General features: G+C 38.0%; 1 protein-coding gene across 2 annotated transcripts in view; it reads left to right on the top strand.

Moving 5' to 3' along the window:
• Positions 1-373: 373 nt before the first annotated feature.
• The window catches only part of MIER3 (MIER family member 3), a 31,895-nt gene continuing 9,489 nt past the window's right edge, over positions 374-22,779 (top strand). The window contains exons 1-9 of one of the 2 annotated variants that reach the window (XM_079145046.1): positions 374-449; positions 3,128-3,152; positions 5,943-6,088; positions 15,181-15,315; positions 16,656-16,776; positions 17,785-17,870; positions 18,058-18,130; positions 19,854-20,005; positions 22,642-22,723. In XM_079145046.1, coding sequence (XP_079001172.1) covers positions 390-449; positions 3,128-3,152; positions 5,943-6,088; positions 15,181-15,315; positions 16,656-16,776; positions 17,785-17,870; positions 18,058-18,130; positions 19,854-20,005; positions 22,642-22,723 — 880 coding nt within the window. In that variant the 5' untranslated portion in view covers positions 374-389. Of the gene's footprint in view, positions 450-2,095; positions 2,293-3,127; positions 3,153-5,942; positions 6,089-15,180; positions 15,316-16,655; positions 16,777-17,784; positions 17,871-18,057; positions 18,131-19,853; positions 20,006-22,641; positions 22,724-22,779 lie in introns of those variants that run through there. The other variant, XM_079145047.1, reaches the window with a different exon arrangement.

The following is a 22,779-nucleotide window of genomic DNA, read 5'->3' on the forward strand; positions in this document are numbered from 1 at the left end:
AAATTTTGCCAGTGGTACAAGTTGATTTTGAGACGCCTTGGAAAAATTTCAAAAGTAACCCTTTCCCCTCCTCCTTGTAACCCAGTCTCCAGCCTCATTCTTAGTATTTACGCAGTGAGTGAAGGACCAGGAGGGGATCCCAAGTTAAAATCCAACATTTCACATTTGAATTAATGGTATGAAAAGTTTTAGCCTTAAAAAGTTTCTAAACTTGTGAGATTACAACATAGACCTTGCCTTTATTATTTAATATTGTTGTTTCAGCAAACAGCTCTCAGAGCTCTGGTGTCTGAGGTCATGCTTTATAAACCTCTGTTAGACCCAACTATAATTTCCTGATTGTGTTCCATCTCACATATCCAGGTACCTTCCAGTAGACTCTCCTTGTGATGCACATGATTTCTGGCCTCCCACCTGAGGACAACTGTTTGTCTTCCAAATCTGCCAAGGTAACTGCATACTGACTTAAACTTATTGCAAAATTAGATCTGTGGACCACCTAGTCAGTTATATTTATATTTTAGTGTTAGTGTATATTTTTGTGTACTTTGCTCAAAATTGTTCAGTGTAGATATGAACCTACCAGAAGTTAGACTTAGCTCCTCCAATGGCAAATGGCAATAAAGCATCTGAAGGAGCAAGTTATATCCCTAAGCCTTGTTCTCCCTTTCCTGCTCATTCACTTGCCCATAGGACTGCCTCCTTTTTATGAGCTTGAACAAATGGTTGTTTTGTAGAGTGGGAGGTGGAGTTTTTAAGATTCTGTTCAAGGTCTTTGATACACTATTCCTATTCTTTAACAGATCTATCGAGTATGTACCTCTGGCTCATCTAGACTATTATTTGTGATTAACAATCCCTAGGACTGGTCTAATTTTTTTCATAAGTGCATAATATATTTTATGAGAGTCTTCTTTGAATTGTGCAAGTATGTTCATCATCATTTCCCTGCCCTGTTGCCTTTTGTTCTACTATCACTACTTCCAGAGCCTGTTTGGCAAAAATCTACTTCCACAGACTACGCCATAAGCCAGTGCACACTGGTCTGCACACCCAATTCCTGCAGGTCTCTGGGAAACCCTGAAGTGCCTAGTCGCTGACCTCTTGTTCTATACTGATTCTGCAGCCCCTCAAGTCACCTCTCCATTTCCCAGGGCTTCCATCTGTCCATCTACTCCTTCTCTAGTTCATCCATCGCCTCCTCTTCTACCTTAGGCACGTGTGTCGAGTTGTCCCTCCAAGTCTCTTGCCAGGCCAAAGTATCCTGCCAGCCTCCCTCATGCCCTATTGCAAGGGAGTCTCTGTGGGTCGGTTCCCCGCACACCCCCTGCTCTTGAGCCTCCACTGCGGGACATGGGTCTGTCCCGCGTCCGTCAGTCCCCAGGTTGCCTCTAATTCGGCAGGAACTTTACTCCGGAGGGGAGGAGAGGAACGGCAGAGTCTGAGTGCGGGCCGGGACAGAGACAGGCGGGCGCGGGCCCCTGTGGGGCCGCCGGGCGGGGTGGGCGTGCGAGCGGGCCGGGGGCGTCGCGGGCCGCCCTGCCCTATAAGGGGCCGAGCCGCCTCTACCGCCGGGCGGGTGCCGGGCGGACCGCGGCGGCGGCGGCGGCGGCGGCTGCGATTGGCTCAGGCGCCCCATCCGGGGACTGGGCTCGGCGCTGCTCGTTCGCCCTAAAGGTACCAATATGGCGGAGGTGAGCAGGGAAACCGGGCAGGAGCGGCCGGGCTGGAGCCGGCACCCGGAGGCCCCCCTCGACCCCCGGAGCAGCCTGGGGGATCCAGGGCTCCTCCCGTGGCCCTACGGGGGGAGGCGCGGCGAGGCGGGGGTCGCGGGGCGGCGACGGGCCGCGGCCGGGCCGGCCGGGGGGCGGGAGCGGGCGCGGGAGCAGTCTCCCTCCGGGACTAGGCCGCGGCGGCTCCGGCCCCGGCCCGACCGGGCGATGGAGCCGGACCGAGGCGTTGGCCGTCGGCAGCGAGCCCCTGCCCGGGGTGGGCGCTGTGCCGTGTCCCGGGCCGCTGACGCGGCCGCCGGCCCCTCCGCGCCTCCTTTCGGAGCCCGGGTGGGTGGAAACCGGCCGATCGCCCCCCCTTCCGCGGCCGGATTGCAAAGCGGGGAGCGGGCTGCGCCACTGCTCTACGGGAGAAGTGCGCTGCGCCCCTAGCCCACAGACCCGGGCTGCGGCGCCAAGGAGCCGCACGCTCCACTTTGCTCCCGGTGCGGAGAGGAGCGGGATGCGCGGCCGCCGGGCTTCGCGGGAGAAGAGCGGGACTCCCCGCCCCGCAGCCCAGGAGGTGCGGGCGCCCCTGGGGTGAAGGGGGCAGACCTGGATCCCTGACGCCCTCCCTAGGAGAGTGGCTCGATAGCCCCTCTTTTCTGGGTGGAGGGAGAATGCTGGGCAATCGAAGCTGCCCGGGCCATCTCCCCCGGGACTAGTGAACTGGGGGGAGGGGGCGGCGCGACCGAGCCCCTCGGCAGGAGCTGGCTGGGCCGAGGGGCGAGCTGGCGGGTCCATGGAGAGACTGAACACCCCCGAAGGAACCAGTATCCCCCTAACTGAGGGGCCGCGTCCCTGGAGTCGGAAGAAGATGGGGGGCTCCCGCTTTGGTTTGGGGACGGGTGTCCGGTTCGAGCTGGCCTACGTTTCGGGCAGAGGACAGTCCCTGAGTTGGGGCTCCAAGGCCCCAAGGGGCAGGCACTCTTAGAAGGCGAAACCCTTCCAGGAAAAGGTTGCGTTTCGAGGAGTTGCCTGGGGCGGTGGAGAGCCGGGTGGGAATTGGGGTACTCCCGAGATGCCGGGGATGGGGGACTGATGCTGCGAGCCGACTCTCTGTGCTTTGCTTCTCCGCTTTGAAACTTGCTGAGCTTCAAAAAGCCGCTTGCAGTTGCCTGTTAGACTCTGGGCTTCGTCCCGGGTCTGCGAGTTTGTACACTGGGGACTCGAGGAGGAAGGCGAGGCAGCCAAGAGGGGGCCCGAAAGGGGCCCGGAGCGATTGGAGTGAAGCTACGTCTTGCACTTTTTGGCAGCTGCGGAGGAGCGCTCGACTCCGCCCCCTCTGCGCCCTGTTGCCGGCGCTGCCTCTTTTCCTGGCTGCGCGATCTAACCTCACGTTTTCTTCTCTCTCCTAGGCTTCTTTTGGAAGTTCGAGCCCAGGTTTGTCCTCTTTTTTTACCTCTTCGGTGGGTCCCAGAGGTTAATGGGGTCTCGAAGGCATGTTGGTAAAGAATTGTGCTTGAAAAATTATCCTGTAGTTTTCCATTGTTAAGAATTTCAGTGTGCATATGATAATTAAATTAAGAATTTCAATGTGCATTTGGTAATTAAATTGTTAGAGAAAAGAACAGTTACACTCTTTTTTCCCCCTTGCATGTTGAAAAATACACCTTGTTAGAAAGCTGCTAATAGACAAGTGTTCTTTTAAATAGTGCCTTTAATTTTCACATATCATGTGTTTTCCTCCACGTCCAAAACAGTGAATACCAAATTAACTTTCCACCAACTTTAATTTCTATTTTTTCGAGAAATTCATCTCTACGTTTTCTGAACCTTGGGGCTGCTTAGGTTCATTGGTAACTGGAACTCTCCATCTCCCCTTATTTTGTCTCCTTTTCATAACTGGGAAATGCCTAGTTTGTGTGAAAATTGAGAGTTAAAGCTACTTAAAAAAATACAGATATTACAAATTTGGGGTGCTAGAGGATTTTTGAGCTGAGACAACATTAGAGCATCTAGAACAGTGTTTCTTAATCTTTTTGAGGTTAGAAGCTGAGGAAAACAAGGAACTCCTTTGAATGCGCTACATGTGGGGCTTGTGGGACCTTTCCTCCTGTGCTAAGATGTGCAGTGGTCTTTGTTTCAACTTCTCATCCCCTTTTCAGCTCCCCTCTTTCCCCTGTCATAGGGTTCAGGGAAAGCGCCTCTGAATCTGTCCACTTCCTTTAGTTCACCTGGAGACTTTTAAATCACTCTACTAAGAGACATAACTTGGTGGAGTATGGATGAGCCCCCAAGTTTTTCATTGCATGTTGCCATAGAACGGACAATTCATTTTTTTTTTTTTTTTTTTTTTTTTTGCAATATTACTTTTTGTATGTAGTTCAAGGTCTTACTTGATTATCATTTAAGGTATTATAATTAACACCAAATAGAAGGAATTTATTATTATTTTAAAAATAGCTATCTATACATTAAAATTGTTTTAAAAAGCTTTGCTAATTTTGAGACAAACATTTCTTTGTTATGACTGTTTTCAGGGAAAGAATATTTATGTACATGATGCCAAACATCTGGATGATAATGGAAATTTTCCACTTTGCATCACTGTCTGTTAGAAGTTATGATCTAAATAAAAAGCCAAAACGCAGTGTGCTGTTGATGTCTAAACAGACACTTATAACCTGTTTTTAATCAGTTAGCCAGTTTTTAAGAGAATTTTGGAACTGAAAGGAACTCTTAAGTCTATTCAGCCAACCCTATGTGTTTTACAAATGAAACGCTTGAGCTATACCCAGAAAATTTAAATGACTTTAAAGCCAAGGACTAAGCCAGGAATGGACCCTCAGGCCCTTCTGCTTTATCCAGGACAACCTGACATAGCAGTAGTAGTTTCTAGGAGTTCCTTAGAAAAGAAAATCTGTAATGGTGTATGTTGTATTTTTCAGCTAGTTAATAAATGCTCATCTTTGTCTTTAAAGTTAAGTTAAGCCACACCTACTTCATGTTTTTCAGATGAGCAGATAATATTTTCAACTTCAAAGAAATAGCATCATAATGTAAGCTTTCTAAAAATTAAGTACCATAGAAATTGTATTCTTTGGACTAATGGTTGGAGTTCTCTGACCTCAGGATCAGAAACATTGAATTTTATCTGTAGTTTTTCCATAGTGAAAACATTTTGGCCAATCTCACTGTTTGGTAATGATCTCACGTTGAGTTTAAATATTTGAAATTTTAAAATATTAGTTTGGCTGAAAGTAGATCAACTTTTTCTTCCTCCTCCAGATTCTGATACTACTTTCCTTTCATGTTCTGAGAGTTATTGGTCTAATTGAATTAGATATTAGAGTAAAACATGGAGAAAGGGCTGTTTTTTATAAGTTATATTTTATTCTGTTGGGATTATGGATTTTATTTATTTTTTTTTATTTCTGGAATATTCAGTTGACTTCATATTTGCTATTTACAATTTTATAAACAAGTATGAATTGACCAAAACAATAGGTAATGGGCTATATCTTCTAAAACTTTCAGATATGATTTTCTGTGGTCTTTTTGTATAATCCTAACAACTGTATTAGTAATTTAAAGTAAAGCATAGATTTACAAATGCCTGTCAGATTAATGCTGGGGAACTTGAAATACTGTTACAGATACATAAAATGATACAGTGCTTTTAAAAACTAAATTTCTGAATAGCTATTTCACAGAAATTTGATCGACAAATATAAGCAAAATTTCTGTTGAGTTTTGTATCTTTATTTGAGGGTTAGAATTTGGTAAAATTTATATTCTCTTCTGAAGTGTTAGCCTTAACATATAGTGGATTCTCGAGAAACCTTCATTTATGGAAATTTAATCCTTCTGACATTTGCCTTTGTTTTTAAACACACGTCTTAAATTAACTAATAAGCAAATTTCACTGCTTTGCTATTGGAACATTTATTTAAGACCACACCATTTAAATCACTTTGCTGCTATTGTAAGTTGTTTTCTCATAGATTAGACCCCTTGTAAAAGTGTTTGTAAATTATTCTGCATTGTTCTTCTTTTGATTTCAGTATCTTCAGAACCACATGGTCTTACTTTATAACCTGTGAAATATATAGTAAATTTAATAAGACCCTCATTTAAGTATTAAAAGGAAATGACAGAAGAACACATTTTTATTTTCTTTTGTAAATAACCTTGTGAATGTGTAAAGTGATTCAGTTTGTTTCATTTCAGTTGGGTCTTTGTCTTCTGAGGATCATGATTTTGACCCCACTGCTGAGATGTTGGTCCATGACTATGATGATGAAAGAACTCTTGAAGAAGAAGAAATGATGGATGAGGGTAAAAACTTCAGTTCGGAAATTGAAGACTTAGAAAAGGTAAAGGTTTTATTTTAGTACTTTAACACAAACATTATGTAAAGATTTTGAAATCCTCTTGTAAATTATTTTGCAATCTAACTGAAATAAAAATACCATGTGCATTTTTCTTTTTTTTTAACCTCACTTTAGAATGCCATTGGTTTTCTCATTTTGAGAGTAGCATAGTAAGTATTTTCATTTAATTTTTCAAAATTAATTTATATCTGTTAACTTTATTTTTTAGCCTTTGTTAGCACAGTGAAATAGGTATCCCCAGTCCTCTTACACAAGAGAAAATGTAATATAGAGAATTCTAAACCCTAAACTCAATTCTGAATCCCACTCTAGCCCTCTTTTCATTATATCGTACCGTTCTGTTAAGGGCAAAATTAAGTAGTATAATAGATACAGGAAGAAGTCTTTTCCTTCAAATAACTTACAATTTATGGAATGCTCTAAGGACATTGGAAAAGTTTTACCGTATTTTCAAATGTAAATCAAATGGTAATGCTATCCTCTATCCTCCTAATCATCTTTTAAAAAGTTGTTAGGATTGAATGTAATTTATAACTTTTATTTATTTATTCATTTTGGTATCAGGGGTTGAACCCAGGGGTACTGAGCCACATCCCCAGCACTTTCTATTTTAATTCTTTTATTTTGGAATAGGGTCTTCCTAAGTTGCTTAGGGCCTGCTAAGGCTGGCTTTGAACTTGTGATCCTCCTGCCTCAGCCTCCTGAGCCACAGGGAGTATAGGCATGTACCTGGCTTAGTTTATAACTTTTTTTTTTTTTTTTTTTGGGTGCTGGGGATCGAACCCAGGGCCTTGTGCTTACAAGGCAAGCACTCTACCAACTGAGCTAACTCCCCAGCCCCAGTTTATAACTTTTTAAACCCAAAATCAGTACAAATAAATGAACTGTTCTTTAAACCTGTATTTATACTAGGACTAAAAAGAAAGGCCTTCATAGGGGTCAGCTTGAAAACTCTAGGATTATACTTCCCTGTAAATGAACCTTACTGAAAATTTCTAATCACCTCAGGGAAAAAAAAGCTTTCAGGAATAATATTGATAATATTGATTAATACTATCCTCTAAGATCTTATTTTTGATACCAGGAATTGAACCCAGGGGCACTTAACCAGTGTTCTACATCCCCATCCCTTTTTGTATTTTATTTAAAGACAGGCCCTCACTAAGTTGCTGAGTCTGGCTTTGAACTTGTAATCTTCCTGGCTCAGCCTCTGGATCTGCTGGGATTATAGGTGGCTCTTCTAAGTTCTTATATCTTTTTTTTTCTTTTTTTGTAGAAGGTAAAGCACCCTCTTATGTAATCTTCTCTACTTAACTATCTTTGTGAGTCAGGTGGGGTGTTACTGCATTTATGCCTTCATGTTAATGCATAGAGAAACAGAAGGCAGAGTCTTCAGGACCTAGACCCCAGCCTTGCTCCAGGAGACTTAACTTAACATTTTCTAAACAAATTGAATCATTTGATTAGTTAATCCAACAGGATTGTAATTAGAATTAGATTTATTCACTTAAATAGTATACCCTATAAAAGCCAAATAGATTTATGAATATAAAATTAAAAATATCATGAAATACTTTGTTGAAAAAGAAGTCTTTTGCCTGCTTCTCCTTTCATGGTGATGATAAAATGCTACTTGTTGATGAGAAAAGATACAAACTCTACTTTGCCTTCATTCTGGCAATTCTTTCCTACTACTTATGAATGGGCAGCCTAGAGTAACTGAGAATTAACAATTCAGCTGATGTTATCACGGAGTCAGGGTCTGTGGAATTGCAAAAATGACCAGTTTGACGATGTCCCTGAATTCTAGGAGCTTACACTCTAATATGGTGTGGCAATGGGAACAAGATTTTTAACATGATATTCTTGTGACAACTATGGAGGAAGGAAGTAGTGAGAGGTGTGGAAGTTCAGGGTAGCTTCTTAACATAACAATATTTCTTTCCTATGTTGTAAGTCAGAATGCTGCTCTTGGCATATTTTATGGGCATGGGGCAGAAGTCTCAGGTAGTCTGACCATCCTTGATAATGAGTTTGTTGTTAAAAGTATACAGATGGCGGGGCTGGGGAGATAGCTCAGTCGGTAGAGTGCTTGCCTTGTAAGCACAAGCCCTGGGTTCAATCCCCAGCACCCCCCCCCCCCCAAAAAAAAGTATACAGATGACAATCTAGTTCAACATGATGTAAGAAAATGTTTGATAGAAATACAGTTGGGTGCAGTGGTGCACATCTGTAGTCGTAGTTACTCAGGAGCCTGAGGCAGGAGGATTCTGAGTTTGAGGCCAGACTTAGCAACTTAGTAAGACTCTGTCTTAAAAAATAAAAAGGGCTGGAGATGTGGTCGAATACTTCTGGTTTCAATGCCTAGTACCAGAAAAAAAGAAACAGATTAGACTGCAGTTTGGCATGCAAATAAATGTTTGTCAATAAAGTAGAAATATGTTTCATTTATTAAAACATTACTACTTCAGTATGGGTAATCTGGTGGTGAAGTTTATAAGATGGTAAAATTTTATTTTTCAGATTTTAAGTTTTAATTTTTGAGAGGCTCTAATAATAGAAGCCTTGGTCTGTGTTGAATGAATTTCAAAAGGGAATTGCATGCATGCCTGTAGTCCTACTACTTGGGAGGCAAAGATAGGAGGATCACTTGAGAACAGTCTGGGCAACATTGCAAGAACCTGTCTCAAAAAAAGAATAGATAATTAAAAAGTTTTAAAATGAAGATACAGAGAAATAATCAAAAACAAATAATTACTAACTTAGCTAGTCACAGAAACTCCTGTCCCTTCTCCTGTGACTTTTATTTTGTTTAGTAAATGCTGGTAATTATATCTTTATTTTGTAATATCACTAAATTTGTACATTCAGAAAAATCATATGTCCTTAAGTGTTTCAGCTTCTCAGTATGTACTTGTATTGTTGCTTCTTGGCAAAATACAGACAACCTTTAAATAAATCCTAGAAAGTCCCAAGAACTGTCTTCATTCAGAAAGTTGATCTTTCTCTCGTGGAGCAGTGAATAAGAAGAGCTATTTCTAAGCATGACTGTCTATTTACTTCCTCTTATTTGTGCTTCTTATCTGTAGTAAAGCATAGTTGTAGTCTCTACTCTTTATTGATTTGTAATGAATCATGGAAATAAAAGAGACAAACATTGAGAGTAAGGATTATTTAATTTTTAGAAGAAAATTTTGATTTATTTTGATTATATCTTAAAGTAAGTTATTATTAGAATAGTGATTTAGGTAATGGTTTATGTTAACAGTCTTAGGGACATGATGTGAATTTTTGATTTATAAATAAGCTTTTATGTCATGGTAAATAAATTTGATTGTCAGCTATAAATATGGCTTGTACTTTAGTACTTACAAATTTGGGCTCTTGTGGAAATTTTTCCATATCATGTACAGAAAATAAGAGAGGAACAAAATCAGTTTTCTTATAGTAGCTCTTTGATAAGTTTGTGACTAGATTATGTGACTAGATTGTAATTATTAAAAATACTAAAGGGTTTGTCATAACTTTATATATTTTAATTTTTTCCTGTTACTGCTTTCTGAATGCTTTTAATTTAATAGTCCTAGATAGGATCTAGAACTCTGTTTACTTATTTTTTTGGTACTGGGAATTGAACCCAGGGGCAATTTACCACTGAGTTCTATCCTTAAGACCTTTAAATTTTTTATATTGAGACAAGGTCTCACTGAGGTGCTCAGGGCTTCACTAAGTTGCTGAGGCTGGCTTCGAACTTCCGACCCTTCTGCCTCAACCTCTTGAGTTCCTCGAGGTACAGTTGTGAGCTACCACGCCCAGTGAGTCTAGAACTTTAAAACAGTTCTTACCCATTTAAGGTAAAATATAGGTTTAATTAAAATATAGGTTTCCCCTTAATGTTTAAAAATTCCAAAAAAAATTGAGAAGAGTGTAAATAAATGAGAAAGTTTTTTTTTTAAATCATCATTTATACCACTTAAACTTTTTAGTATAGGTGATTTAAAAAAAACATTGAAATTTATGTATTGTTTTGCAAGGTATTAGACAGATGTTACTTTAGTTACTGAAATTGATCTGCATCTCACTTACAGTCTTGTTTGACCTATCCAGCAACTTCATCAGGTGCATCAGATAAGTATAGGCAGCATTTTCTTGGCTCAGAGGCCTTATTGAGTGTAAGATGTGCCATTGGTTTAGAAATAGTGTAGTGGGTTCAAAGAGGAATACTGTTTTGTTGATAATGGGTTGCATCCTAATTTCTGACATGTGAGGCTATGCTTAATAGAATCAAGGAAATAATGGTATTTTCTCTTTTACAGATAAGGAAATGGAGGTGAAAGGGGTTAGGTGATTTGCCCAGGGTAATTGTTAGCAATTGTTGTGAAGTCTGCTTCTGAATCTCATACTTTTCTAATACAGACCATCAACTTATAAAGAAGTTTGTTTATAATTGTGATCAGACTCAACTGTGTTACTTAAAATTAAGTAGTTTCAATAAAATGTCTCCAAAAATAAGGCAGGAGAGAAAAATCTTTCTACCCGGGATGAGCTGCTGGATCAAACTTCTAAGTAAATCTTGCCACCACAAATCCTTGGAGACTTTGAAATTTACTAATTCAGTTTTGAAAAAATTGTTTTTATGCTTCAGAGGGCTGAGTATGTTATTGATAGGCTGTAATAGAAAGTTCATATGTGAAGTGCTTCAGAGACTGGATTCACCTTTTCCAGTTTTAACAGTTTTATTGTAGATAATTTGTAATTTATCTCCAGTCCCCTCTAGAAGAGGCTATAGAGTGGCATCCCTTGAACTCAGTAAGGAGGTTTCCACTAAGGTGGTTCTTGTCTCCTTCAACAGATCATCATGCTCATGTCTTTGCAGGTGAAGTGGGGTTTTTCATGAGTGACTCCCAAGAACCTCCTCTTTCCCATCATGCTTGTGTCTTTGCAGGTGAAGTGGGGTTTTTCATGAGTGACTCCCAAGAACCTCCTCTTTCCCCACGTACACTCTTACATTTTCTCCTGTCCCAGAAGTATCTGCCATATCCCAAACTAACCCATAGATCACATCCCTCTTGCCCCTCAATTTATTATTATTGTTTGTTTTAAATTTCGACATAGAATCTTAACTTGTGCATTTCCAACATTTGGAAAAAGTTGTCTCTTGACCCTCAGTCATTCTCCAGTTTCAGAGATGTATATGTACTCTCTCTCCTCCCATTTTGGTCCTAGCTGGACTTCTTCCATGTCACTGTAAGGTCATCAATAATGCCTGATTGCTAAATACTAAGAATTCTTGTCTGTTTATTTCATTTGATTTCTCTTTGGTGTTTGACCTAAGTGACCATCCCTGGTTTCTCCACACTTGCTTCTTCCTTATTTTACGTAATCCTGCTCTCTCCTAGTTCCGAGTCTACTCTCAGACCTTTTCCTCTCATTTATGGGCTTGTCTGTCTTTGCCCACATTTTAGTTGATGGCATTCTCCAAATCCTTAGCTTTGTCTTTTCACCGTGTACCCTCTCTGGGTGATCTCGTTCAGGGCTACTACTTTGGCTTTTGCCTTAAACTCATCATCACCATGATAAACCCTTGAGTTTGTGTTTCTGTCTCATAATGGTGCGGTAGGTCTCTACCTTCCTGGGCCAGAAATCTTGCAGGTCTTTTATACTCCTATGTTGCTTTCACTCCTTCTTCAATTAAGTCAAGAAACCAATTCTTTTCTCTAAATTTAGCAAAAATAATTCTCTTCCTTAGTTCAGATTCTCATTGTTCTACTTCCCCTAGAATGTTTTTGCAAAAATGCAAATCATGGTTTAAGATTTTTTAGACGTGTATCTTGTTGCCTGTATGGTAATAGGTCTGAAAGGTCTTCTAATAAAGCACAGATCCCCTCTCTTTTCTCTCTGCCCTCTTGGTGGGTGAGCTCATCAACTCCTATGGCTTTAAATATCATCTAGATGCTAATGAATGCCAGACTTATATCTTTAGCCCAGCCTGATTCTCTGAGCTCCAGGCTCATGGCCAACTTGACTTTTCTACTTGGATGTCTCATAATTCCCTCATACTTAACTTGTGTCTTCTGCAGAGCTCTTCATTTTTTTCCTTCAGCAACCTTTTCTTCCTTTAGTCTTCTGTCTCACTTATTGTCCAGAGGTCACCACCCTGTGGATATTGCTCAAATAGAAACCTGCAGATTGTCTTTCCCTCTCCCTTCACTCCCACATCCAGTGACCCATTTGATTCCACCCCAGGATGTGTCTCATCCATTCACTTCTGTCCATGTCTGTATCCTTACCTTAGGTCAGCATGAGGTTTCTTAAGTGATCTTTGTATTTCTCCATCCCCACCCTGCTGACTTTTCTTCATGCATCTTCCCAGTATTTTTAAAAGAAATAATGTCATATCTCTTCATTTATATAATTCTCCAGTGTTTCCCATTGCTCTGGAAATAAAGTCCAAGTTACTTTCCCTGGCCACAGGCCCTCCTCTGATCTGTCCCAACCTCTCTTGCCATTCTTTTCTTGAGCCACTCTTCATTCTACTCAGTGAGTGTTGGCCACTCAGTTTAGTGGCACCCAGCTTCATGCTTCACAGGTCTTTTCCTTGGCTTGAAGTGCTTTTCAGGGGACTGGCCATATCTCAGACTTTGAGCCTCAGCTGAGATCATTTTCTGTCTTTCTCTGCTACTCCATAAAAATGAACCCCTAATGTTATTCTGTATCTCAGGGTTCACTGTGTTTCCTTTTAAGTGGTCATAATTGGCAGTTCTATATTTATATTTTATCAGTATTCTATAGACTGTAAGCGACGAAAGGGCAAGGCCTGTGTTTCATACCAGCACCTGACAGCGGTGGCCTTCTGGCGTATACTCAGTGCTCAGTCAGTGTGTCACTGATGATGGACACACCTCCCTTGGACACATCCCTTATCTTTCAAAAGCCTTTTCTTTTTAGGACAACTCATTGTTTTCCCTCTGTGTTTATCTCTCTGCTTGATACCATTTTTCCTGGGGTGTATGTTTCCCTTCTTCGTATTCACAAATTCATGGCACTAATTCTAGGATTGGGTATTGCAGCCATTACATTGTATTATAATTGTTAACTTGACAATTTCTCTCACTAGCACTGAGTTCTTTGAGTGTAAGAACTTCACTATAAATTTATATATTCATAGACAGTAAACCTCAGTAAAGTACCCAGATAGAAGTTAATCCATGATGGAAAGGTGCACCATCAGTGCTAACAAGTGAAAATGCCATCTTCCCCCCTCGTAGAGGGAGTCTACTGTGAGATTTTAGAGGAATGCTACTGTCAGGTGTTTGGCAAAGTATACAAACCAAATTGCTTCATATAGTGTAACTAATATGATCCAAAGGGAATGGGCTGCTATAAGAGACTCTAAGTTGGATTCTGGTTACTTTCAAGGGTTTTTGGTTTGAGAAAAGAATAATTCATGGAGGTATCCACAGTATGGGTGAATTTGTGTCTGTCCTGACCATCCAGTTAGATATGTGCTGACTCTAGGCTCCCAAAGCAGGGTTTTTGTTGTTGTTGTTGTTGCTGTGGTTTTGTTTTGTTTTGTTTTTTAAGTTGATTTTATTCCCAAGCTGATTTCATGAGTGACATGATTTTTATAGTCATTGGAAAGGCATATATCTGGGCTGGGGTTGTAGCCCAGTGTGTGCAGGGCCCTGGGTTCCATCCCTAGCACTATTAGGCAGGGGATGGGAGGAGGTCAGTGTAAAGAAAGGTGTATGTCTCCTACTGCAAATTTATGAATTCATGTTCTATCATATCCCTTATCCTAAGTTCATTTAGCGGCGTGCTTCAGTCTCCAGTCAGGCACAGTGGTATGTAAGTTTCATACTTGTAAAGCAAAGTCCATATTTTTGGGATCTTCAGAGCCTTCATCCCTTTTGGGATTCAAACCCAAAACTGTTTAGGAGTTATTACTATAGTATATGTGTATGTATGTGAGCTATTGTCGGCTCACTTAGTGATCACATGTGAGCACCTTTTGACTTTTTTTTTTTTTTTTGCGGTGCTGGGGATTGAACCAGGGCCTTGTGCTTGTGAGGCAAGCACTCTACCAACTGAGCTATATCCCCAGCCCCCTTTTGCACATTTTGCTTTAGCATTTTCATACTCTATGTTCATGACTTCGGTGTTTTGTCTAAAAGAAAAAAACTAAACCAATAAGCAAGCTTTAGAAATAAGTCTCTTAAATTGATGGACAAAAACATCTTTTGAAATATTTAACACTTTAATTGGTTCATGATTATATAGTTTTGAAGTTAGTTATTTGAATAGTAGTTATAAAGAATTTTTAAACTAAAATCTTTTTAAAAGAGAAATACAGCACATATATTCAGATGGACTAGTTGAGGGGGAAACAGTACTGGGCGTCACTCTCAGGGATGGTGTAGGCACTGGAGCCAATGTGTGTAATTTCATCAAAGCAATGCTGTCAGTAAGAGAACTTGCAGAACTGGGATTCAAACCCAAAATTAAACTTCACTTTTTTCACCTGTGAGAGAGATTAATACAGTCTTCATCAGATGTTTGTGGAAAAGGAAGGATAGACTGATATAACATATCAGATATAGTAGTAAGAATGCCAAAGGATAATCATACTTTGAACACTAACATATAAGTTTTTCCAGTGTTATTGTGTTCAACCAAAGATTCATTATCTTCTAATTAATAGGAAGAATAAACAAGAATCATGTGTTAGTTAATTGCAAGGAAACAAGCAACAAATTACATGAAGTGATTGGAAATATTTTCAAGGCAGATCTTTATAATAATGTGAAAGTTAAATAAAAGATCTTCACTAAAGCAAATTCTTGGATAATTTTTAAAAGAATGAAATTATGTTGGGAAATAAAAACTGAGTTTTGTTACTACGTTAGAGCTCTAGGAGTTCAGTCTTGTTTTCTGAAGTAGTACAAAGAGAAAAACTAAAAGTTGAACAACTGCTATTTTGATAATGTGCTTTATGAACTTAAGACTTTGTAGTTTACCTGCAGTTTGATATTGTGACATCTACTAAGTTCCTGTTTGTGCCCTGACTTAAATAGGAAGGAAACATGCCTTTAGAAGATTTACTGGCATTCTATGGCTATGAACCTACAATTCCAGCAGTTACCAATTCCAGTGCAAACAGCTCCCCAAGTGAACTTGCAGATGAATTACCAGATATGACACTAGACAAAGTAAGTACAAGCATTTAAACGAAAATTCAAGATCTATATTACTGTTGACTGTTTTGATTAGAATTCCTTTTGTTTAAAGCGTTTTATAATGCTGGGGCATGTAAACTTATATTGACCCATAGCTCTTATCATTTTGATTTAAACATTGTTTAATAGCTTTGATCACACTATTTTTAATAATAGTAATAGCTACTATTTTAAGAGTGGCAGGTAGGAATTTACTACATGCTTAACTATTCTCTAGTATTTTTTCATTTTTCTTTTGCGTTAGAGACATTGTATTTAAATAGATTTTGCCTGAACTTCGTTCAACTTATAAACATAGGAATGTGTTGATTAATAAAACCCCTAGAAACCTTCAGACCCAGCTGACTTAGGCATGGAGTACTTGGAGAGTTCTACTTTCTGGGCTCTTGGAGTGACAGCAGCCATGGCAGCCAAGGCTGTGATGATCTGTCTCTAACACAAACTGGTAGTGGTGAGGCCCACTGCCTGCAGAGTAGAGTCCATACAGCCTGCGCTTTGCTAATAGTTCCCTGGAATGCTTTCTTTGCCTTTCAGGTCTTAGGCAAGGACACATTTTAGAACCTCTTCTGTGAGTTATGTTGTTTCCACTTACAGTTAAACGTGATATTAAATGTACCACAAACCTCAGTTTCCATTATCATTTAATATTACATGATGCTATATACTAGACACAAGGATGACTGTATATAACAATTAATTCAAACTTGCTTTTAAAATTCTATCAGTAGTTGGAGCTGTTAATTAATTGGACTTTTTAAATTGTTGAAAGAGTGGAATTTGAAAGCATTTTAAAAATTTTGTTTATTGTTGATGGAAAGGAAATATAATTGTTAACCACTTAGAAATCAGATTATTTTTATGGTTTTTTTTGGGGGTAGTGGTTGAGGTAGGGTTTTGTTATATTGCTCAGGCTGGCCATGAACTTTTGGGCTTATGTCATTCTGCCTCATCATCCCATGTAGTTGGGACTACGGATTCACACCACTATACCTGGCTAGAAGTCAGATTATTTTTGTTGAAAATTAGCCTTTAGCTCCATTTTTAGCTCCATGAATTAGGCAAATTATTTGTTTTAAATGTATAATTGCATTTGTATTATTCTTATTAATAGTATATTATTAAATGTATAATTAAATATTAAATGTCCTACTATTTACATGAAGTAAATTATAGATTTCAAAATTACTTTGCCAAACTAATAAGACATCAACCAATTGCTAACTGTATTATTTAAAAAAAAAATAAAAAAGATATTTTTCTTAATTGATGAAATATAATCCCTTTTAACTAGCACTGCCTTCCTATTTTTCCAGGAGGAAATAGCAAAAGACCTCTTGTCAGGTGATGATGAGGAAACTCAGTCTTCTGCAGATGATCTGACACCCTCTGTGACTTCTCATGAAACTTCCGATTTTTTCCCTAGGCCTTTACGATGTAAGAAACCCAGACATTACTGTTTGTGGTTCTTTTTGTTGTTGTTGTTGTTGTTGTTTTTGCTTTTTGGTGTGTGTGTCACATGTGCACACACAGTGCTGGAGGTGGATCCCAGAATCCAGGGCCTCACTGAACTGTATCCCCAGCCCAGTCATTATTGATTAAATGTAGTTTTTTAGTACATTATATTACTCAGTAATTTATGTTCAGTCGTTTATTCTAGAATGTTGTGTTTTATGTAGTTTAAATAAAATATTATTGTAATTGGAACAATATTATCACCTTTTTATTGGGATAGAGGTAAACTAATAGGCTGTTTAAAAATAGAAACATTGATTTAGTTTTGCAAGGCTGCATTGTTTCCCAAGGCTCACGTATTGCTATAGTAACCCATCTTAGTTTAATCATGACGTTTAAGAGATGAATTTTGGATTTCTGTTAAAAGGTCCTTGCTCTCCTCATTTTGAAAACTTATCAGTGTTAAAAAGTGTTTTTCTGTTTAGTGATTCATTCGTTTTTTCTTGTTCGTTTTTGGAGTTATCCCTTAATGTGTATTGGTAACATTAAAAAGATTTTTGACTGAAATAAGTATTTTTTAATGCAATCTCACTTTTTTTTGAGGTATATTTATGGTAGAAGCTGTTTGGTTAACAAGTTCAAATGTACACTGTATGAGTGTGCACACAAACCATTTTGATGGATTTAATCTAGCTCTTTGTGTATATTTCCTGGATTAATGTAATCAGAACTCTAGTGCTTTGCTGTCTTTTTAAGTTGATCACAGTGATTTCTTTTTGTTTCCCAATCTATTTAATGGTATACTGTAATAATTATAATAGAGTTTTCACAATCTTATTTTGACTAAAGTCCATTGTGAAAATAGTGCATTTATGAGATTTATGCTGATCTCATTTATTCAACAGATTTTTATAAAATGCAATATAATGGATATTTTCCAATTCACTGAAAAAGTCAACAATAAAAATCTTTTAAAAATTTTCTTTAAAGCAAATACTACATGTGATGGTGATAAGGAATCAGAGGTAGAAGATGTTGAAACAGACAGTGGTAACTCACCAGAAGATTTGAGGAAGGTAAATTGAATTACCATTATAATCTGTTAGACCATTTTGGACTAAAGTCCCTTTTGAAAACATTTGTGAAGTAATTTTATGGTCATTTTGTTGTTTCTTTGGACCTGTAGAAACCAATGAATAATTTTAGGAATTCTTTTTTCAAGTGTTTATAATATCTTGTTTTTACTTCTAAATTTATCTGTAGGAAATAATGATTGGTTTACAATATCAGGCAGAGATTCCCCCTTATCTTGGAGAATATGATGGTGATGAAAAAGGTAAGGAATACTTGATTTTGATGGTGTTTGATAGACTTAATGTGTTTATTTAAATATCTAATTATATACTAGCCTGGACAAAAATATAGATTTAGGATTGTTAAATATCAGATTATATACTAGCCTGGACAAAAATAAAGATAGATTTAGGTTTTGGAGGAACTTCTAGAGTGAGACTATTTAGACCTAACAAAGGGAAAACACATCAAAAGTAACCAACCATGAGACTCAGAGCCCCTTCCACACACAGGTGTGTCTTAGCCAGTGTAACTCGATGCTTGTTCAAACGGGTTATCACCTTAATCTGTGTCTTGCGTGAGTAGAATCTCATCACCTGAAGTAGTGAGAATGTATGGACAGTCTTGTGGAGAGAAAACTGACAAAAAAAGAGACTAGAAGAAATTCTTTTGCCCCAGCTCTGAAAGAGCAGGAGGAGGAATGGAAGGATTCTGCTGCTTTTGCTGTACATCCCTACTTACATGCAGTCTTTCCTCGCATTTTTGGTAGATTCCAACTGTAGTTTGTTCTAAAAGTATGGAGGGAATAGGTTGTAGGAAATATAAATACAGGTATGCTTTCCTAGTTGATCTTGGAAACCAAGTAGATTTGAAATATTTCCCTGGGCACTTGGTCTTTTCCATAATGAGTTGTTCTTTGCTATGAAGTCTCAAGAGCAAAAACCACATAGCCAACACAATGCCTTCCAAGTTTTTTCTTCCTTTTAAACATGCCAGTTCATCCCCCATTTAAAGGAGGCTACTCTGGGGTTCTTAGCCTCGTCAGCCACCTAGCAACTCCATTTTTCTAGACTGTTTTCAACTTGATGGAAGACGGTTATCATCGGGACGCAAACAATAGCTGATGATCTTGCTGCACCAGCATCTTACCTTCCACCCCAGTACCACAGACACCCTGGGAACCTAGTATCTGTTGAGCAGCCATAGGTTCTGAGGTCAAACATAATGGAGGTAATAGTCTGTCTGTTCTGCAAAATGAGGAGGGAAGGTGTACCTCCTCTAACTTTTAAGGGAATTAATCTTAACTATTTTACCTATTTCAGCGGTGACCAAAGAGGAAAGAAACTTGTTTGAGAAACTTCTCTAAGAAGTCATCTTCATGCACAGGCACACTTTATTTTTAAGTTTTCTGTTAACTAGAATGAGAGTGCCTTCTTACACAGTTCTGAATGTAAAGCATTTACCACAGTCGAAGTATATAATGAGCTATTAATAAATTACTTTTTAAAGCTATATTTATAAAGTATTGTACACTAGAAGAATAGATCTCACGCGAAACACTGAGATAAAAACATTTGCCATCTATAAAGTAGAAGCTTTGAGTAAGGTGGTAGAATACAATTAATAAGACATAAACTTTTAGTGACATTTCATTTATTAATGTTTCAGTCACTAAGATAGTGTAGAACATTTAGTTCTCTATTGTTTGCCCTTCTTTCCAAAAACCTCCCTAGGAAGATTTGACTAGTTTGTTTCCTCCTTTAAATAAAAATTATCTTTTTGGGAAACAATCAATAAAGGAAAAAAGTGGCTTTCTTATTGTTTGATTATCTGATTTTTTTTCCCTTAAATTTACTTGATTGCATTCAAATTACTGGTGTCCTCAAACTTGTTTCAGTGTTTAGCCTATTGAAATAGAGGAAGTTTGTGTACCTTTTTTAATGTGTTCACTGTTTTTAATGTGTTAATGGGATTTTCTTTATCAGTGTATGAAAATGAAGACCAGTTACTTTGGCGTCCTGATGTGGTTTTGGAGAGCAAAGTTAAGGAGTATCTTGTTGAGACCTCATTAAGAACTGGAAATGAAAAAATAATGGATAGGATTTCTGTGGGAGCACACACAAGGGACAATGAACAGGTAGGTATAATTCACCTTCTGTTTGAAATGACAGCTAACTTCTTGATTTCTTATATTTGATTGTAAAGTACTTGTTTAAAAAAATTCATCTTTATTTTAAGAGGTAACCACTCTGTACAATATAGTTTTGTGTCTTCTGTCCTTTTTTCTTTTTTTTTTTTTTTTTTTTTTTTTTTTTGGCAGTGCTGGGGATTGAACCCAGGGCCTCATGCTTACAAGGCAAGCACTCTACCACTGAGCTATCTCCCCAGCCCTGTCCTTTTTTCTATACATATACTCATATCTCACTTTATACCATTCTATATCCTTTTAATCACCTAATCTTATTTTCCTTTACCATTGAGAATTCTTTAATACCTCATTTTTAATGACTATTCTGTCTTGTATTTTTAATATCTCTTATTTAAGTATTCTCTATGGCCGGACTTTCAGATTTCATGATAAAGGTATTTGAGTTATTTTTTGAATTCTACTCAGGAGGTGATTAAAAGGTAATGTGTATTAAGAGTATATAAATTTGATTTAGGAGCATTTGCTAAACCTTTGTGTACCTATAGATGCAGAACACTCTGCTGATGATGTGGGATGGGGGGATGGGAGTTTTGCCTATTACAGGCTTTCTTAATGCCCCCACATTTTGACTCTCTGGCATCATTTTGCCCTGAGTGGCACTTTTTTCACTCAGTATTACAAGCTGGTGATTCTGATTAGTGGGTATCCAGAGATAGTTAGGCTCAAACAAGAATTTCTTTTCTTCTTTTTTTCTTTGTGGTGCTGGGGATTGAACCCAGGGCCTTGTGCATGCGAGGCAGGCACTCTACCAATTGAGCTGTATCCCCATCCCTTAAACAAGAATTTCTAAGTAACATAAGGAAGTCATACTAGTTGAACATAAAAGTAGTTTTTTGTCAGCTGTCAAAAAGAAATCCCATTGGGATTTTGTATTGATAGTTCATTAAGTCTGTAGATTGATTGTGAAAGAATAACTTTAAAACATTAAACCTTTCATTCTAAGAACATTACCTGAGCCTCCATTTACTTTACTTTTTTAACTGCTCAAATATTTTTGTTTTTGAATCTGCATCTCATAATTCTTCTGTATATTTTATATCTGTGTTTTATTTATTGCCATTGTAAACAAAATCTCCATTATAATTATTATATATTGTTGTTGGGGCTGGGGTTGTAACTCAGTGGTAGAGTGCTTGCTTAGCATGTGTGAGGCATTGGGTTCAATTCTCAGCACCACATATAAATAAATAAAAAATAAAGGTCCAGGGTGGGGGGAAGGGAAAAATAACAGAATGAATCAAACAACATTACTCTATGTAAATTTATGATTACACAAATGGTATGCCTTTACGCCATGTACAGAGAAGCAACATGTATCCCATTTGTTTACAATAAAATTAAAAAAATAAATAAATAAATAAAAGAAAAATGAAAAAAAAAATAAAGGTCCATTGACACTATAATTGTATATTGTTGATACAAAAATCAGTTTTTAAAATTTATCTTAAGATAGTGAAACTTCGGTTTTTCAGTTGTTTCTCTGCTTTTCTAGTAGTTTTAAAAAATCAAAATTGGGCTGGGGATATAGCTCAGTTGGTAGAGTGCTTACCTGTAAGCACAAGGTCCTGGGTTCAATCCCCAGCACCACCAAAAAAAAAAAAAAATCAAAATTATTTTGATTGATGAATCATAATTGCATACATTGGTAGGTGGTTTTTCTAGTTTTAGAGTTATTATTAAATTATAATTTTGCTCCTTCTTTGCCATTATTATATCTGTCTTTCCTGTTACATGTCTTCAAGCATTAGCTGTAATTTTCAGAGACATTTAGTAGTAAAAGTGATTTGGGACCTGCTTTTGAAGGAAGTAATATATCTGAGATTTTCTCATTAAGAATAATATTGGCCCATTGGTTTAATATATAGGAAGAAACTATCCATCCATTTGTAATGATTTCTTTTTGTCTTTTTTAATAGTAGAAATAGCATTGACTTAGGTGCTTTTTTGGCAACTTGAGGTGATTATTTTTCAATATAATCTGTTGGTGTATTAAAATTTTTTTTTTTTTTTCAGAATTCAGTCATTCTTACCTTTATTGAAACATACTTGGAAAGGTTATTATTAAATGTCCGATTGAATGTCTTCTACTTATTATATTCATAATTCCAACAGATAGAAATTCTAATTGAAATAAATGGTACCTTTCATATTAGATGAAAATAACTGAGCCCACTATAAACCCCAGTCACTGAAGTATTAGTCCTATTTGAGGCCTGCTCCTGTTCCCTTTTATTAAAAATAAAATGTGGGGGGAATGACATTAAGAAATAGACCATAATTGTAATTTTTCCCAACTAGAAAAAGTCTTCTAAAATATGGGAATTTCTCAGCTCAGAAGGCCCAGAAATTAAAAACAACAAAAAAATCAAGAATTATATTGGTAGATGACTTTCTGAGAGGCAAAGGAAGGCTGAATAAATGTATAAGGTACCAGAATCAATTTGCAGGATGATTATGTATCTTCAAATGTCATTGCAGCCAGTATACTTGTTTCTTAAAATGCTGTTATATGTGAACTATTATTGATGTTTATTGAGTTTTGTTTTTCCTTCTTTCTCTCCTAGGCATTGTATGAACTTCTCAAATGTAACCACAATGTAAAGGAAGCAATCGAAAGGTACTGTTGCAATGGAAAAGCATCTCATGGTAAGAAACATTTCGATTCAAGAGATGGGAATGGAAATGATGATAGACAGTGGTCA

This window comes from Sciurus vulgaris, assembly GCF_902686455.1.
Source record: "Sciurus vulgaris genome assembly, chromosome: 6".
In the NCBI taxonomy this organism is placed as follows: domain Eukaryota; kingdom Metazoa; phylum Chordata; class Mammalia; order Rodentia; family Sciuridae; genus Sciurus; species Sciurus vulgaris.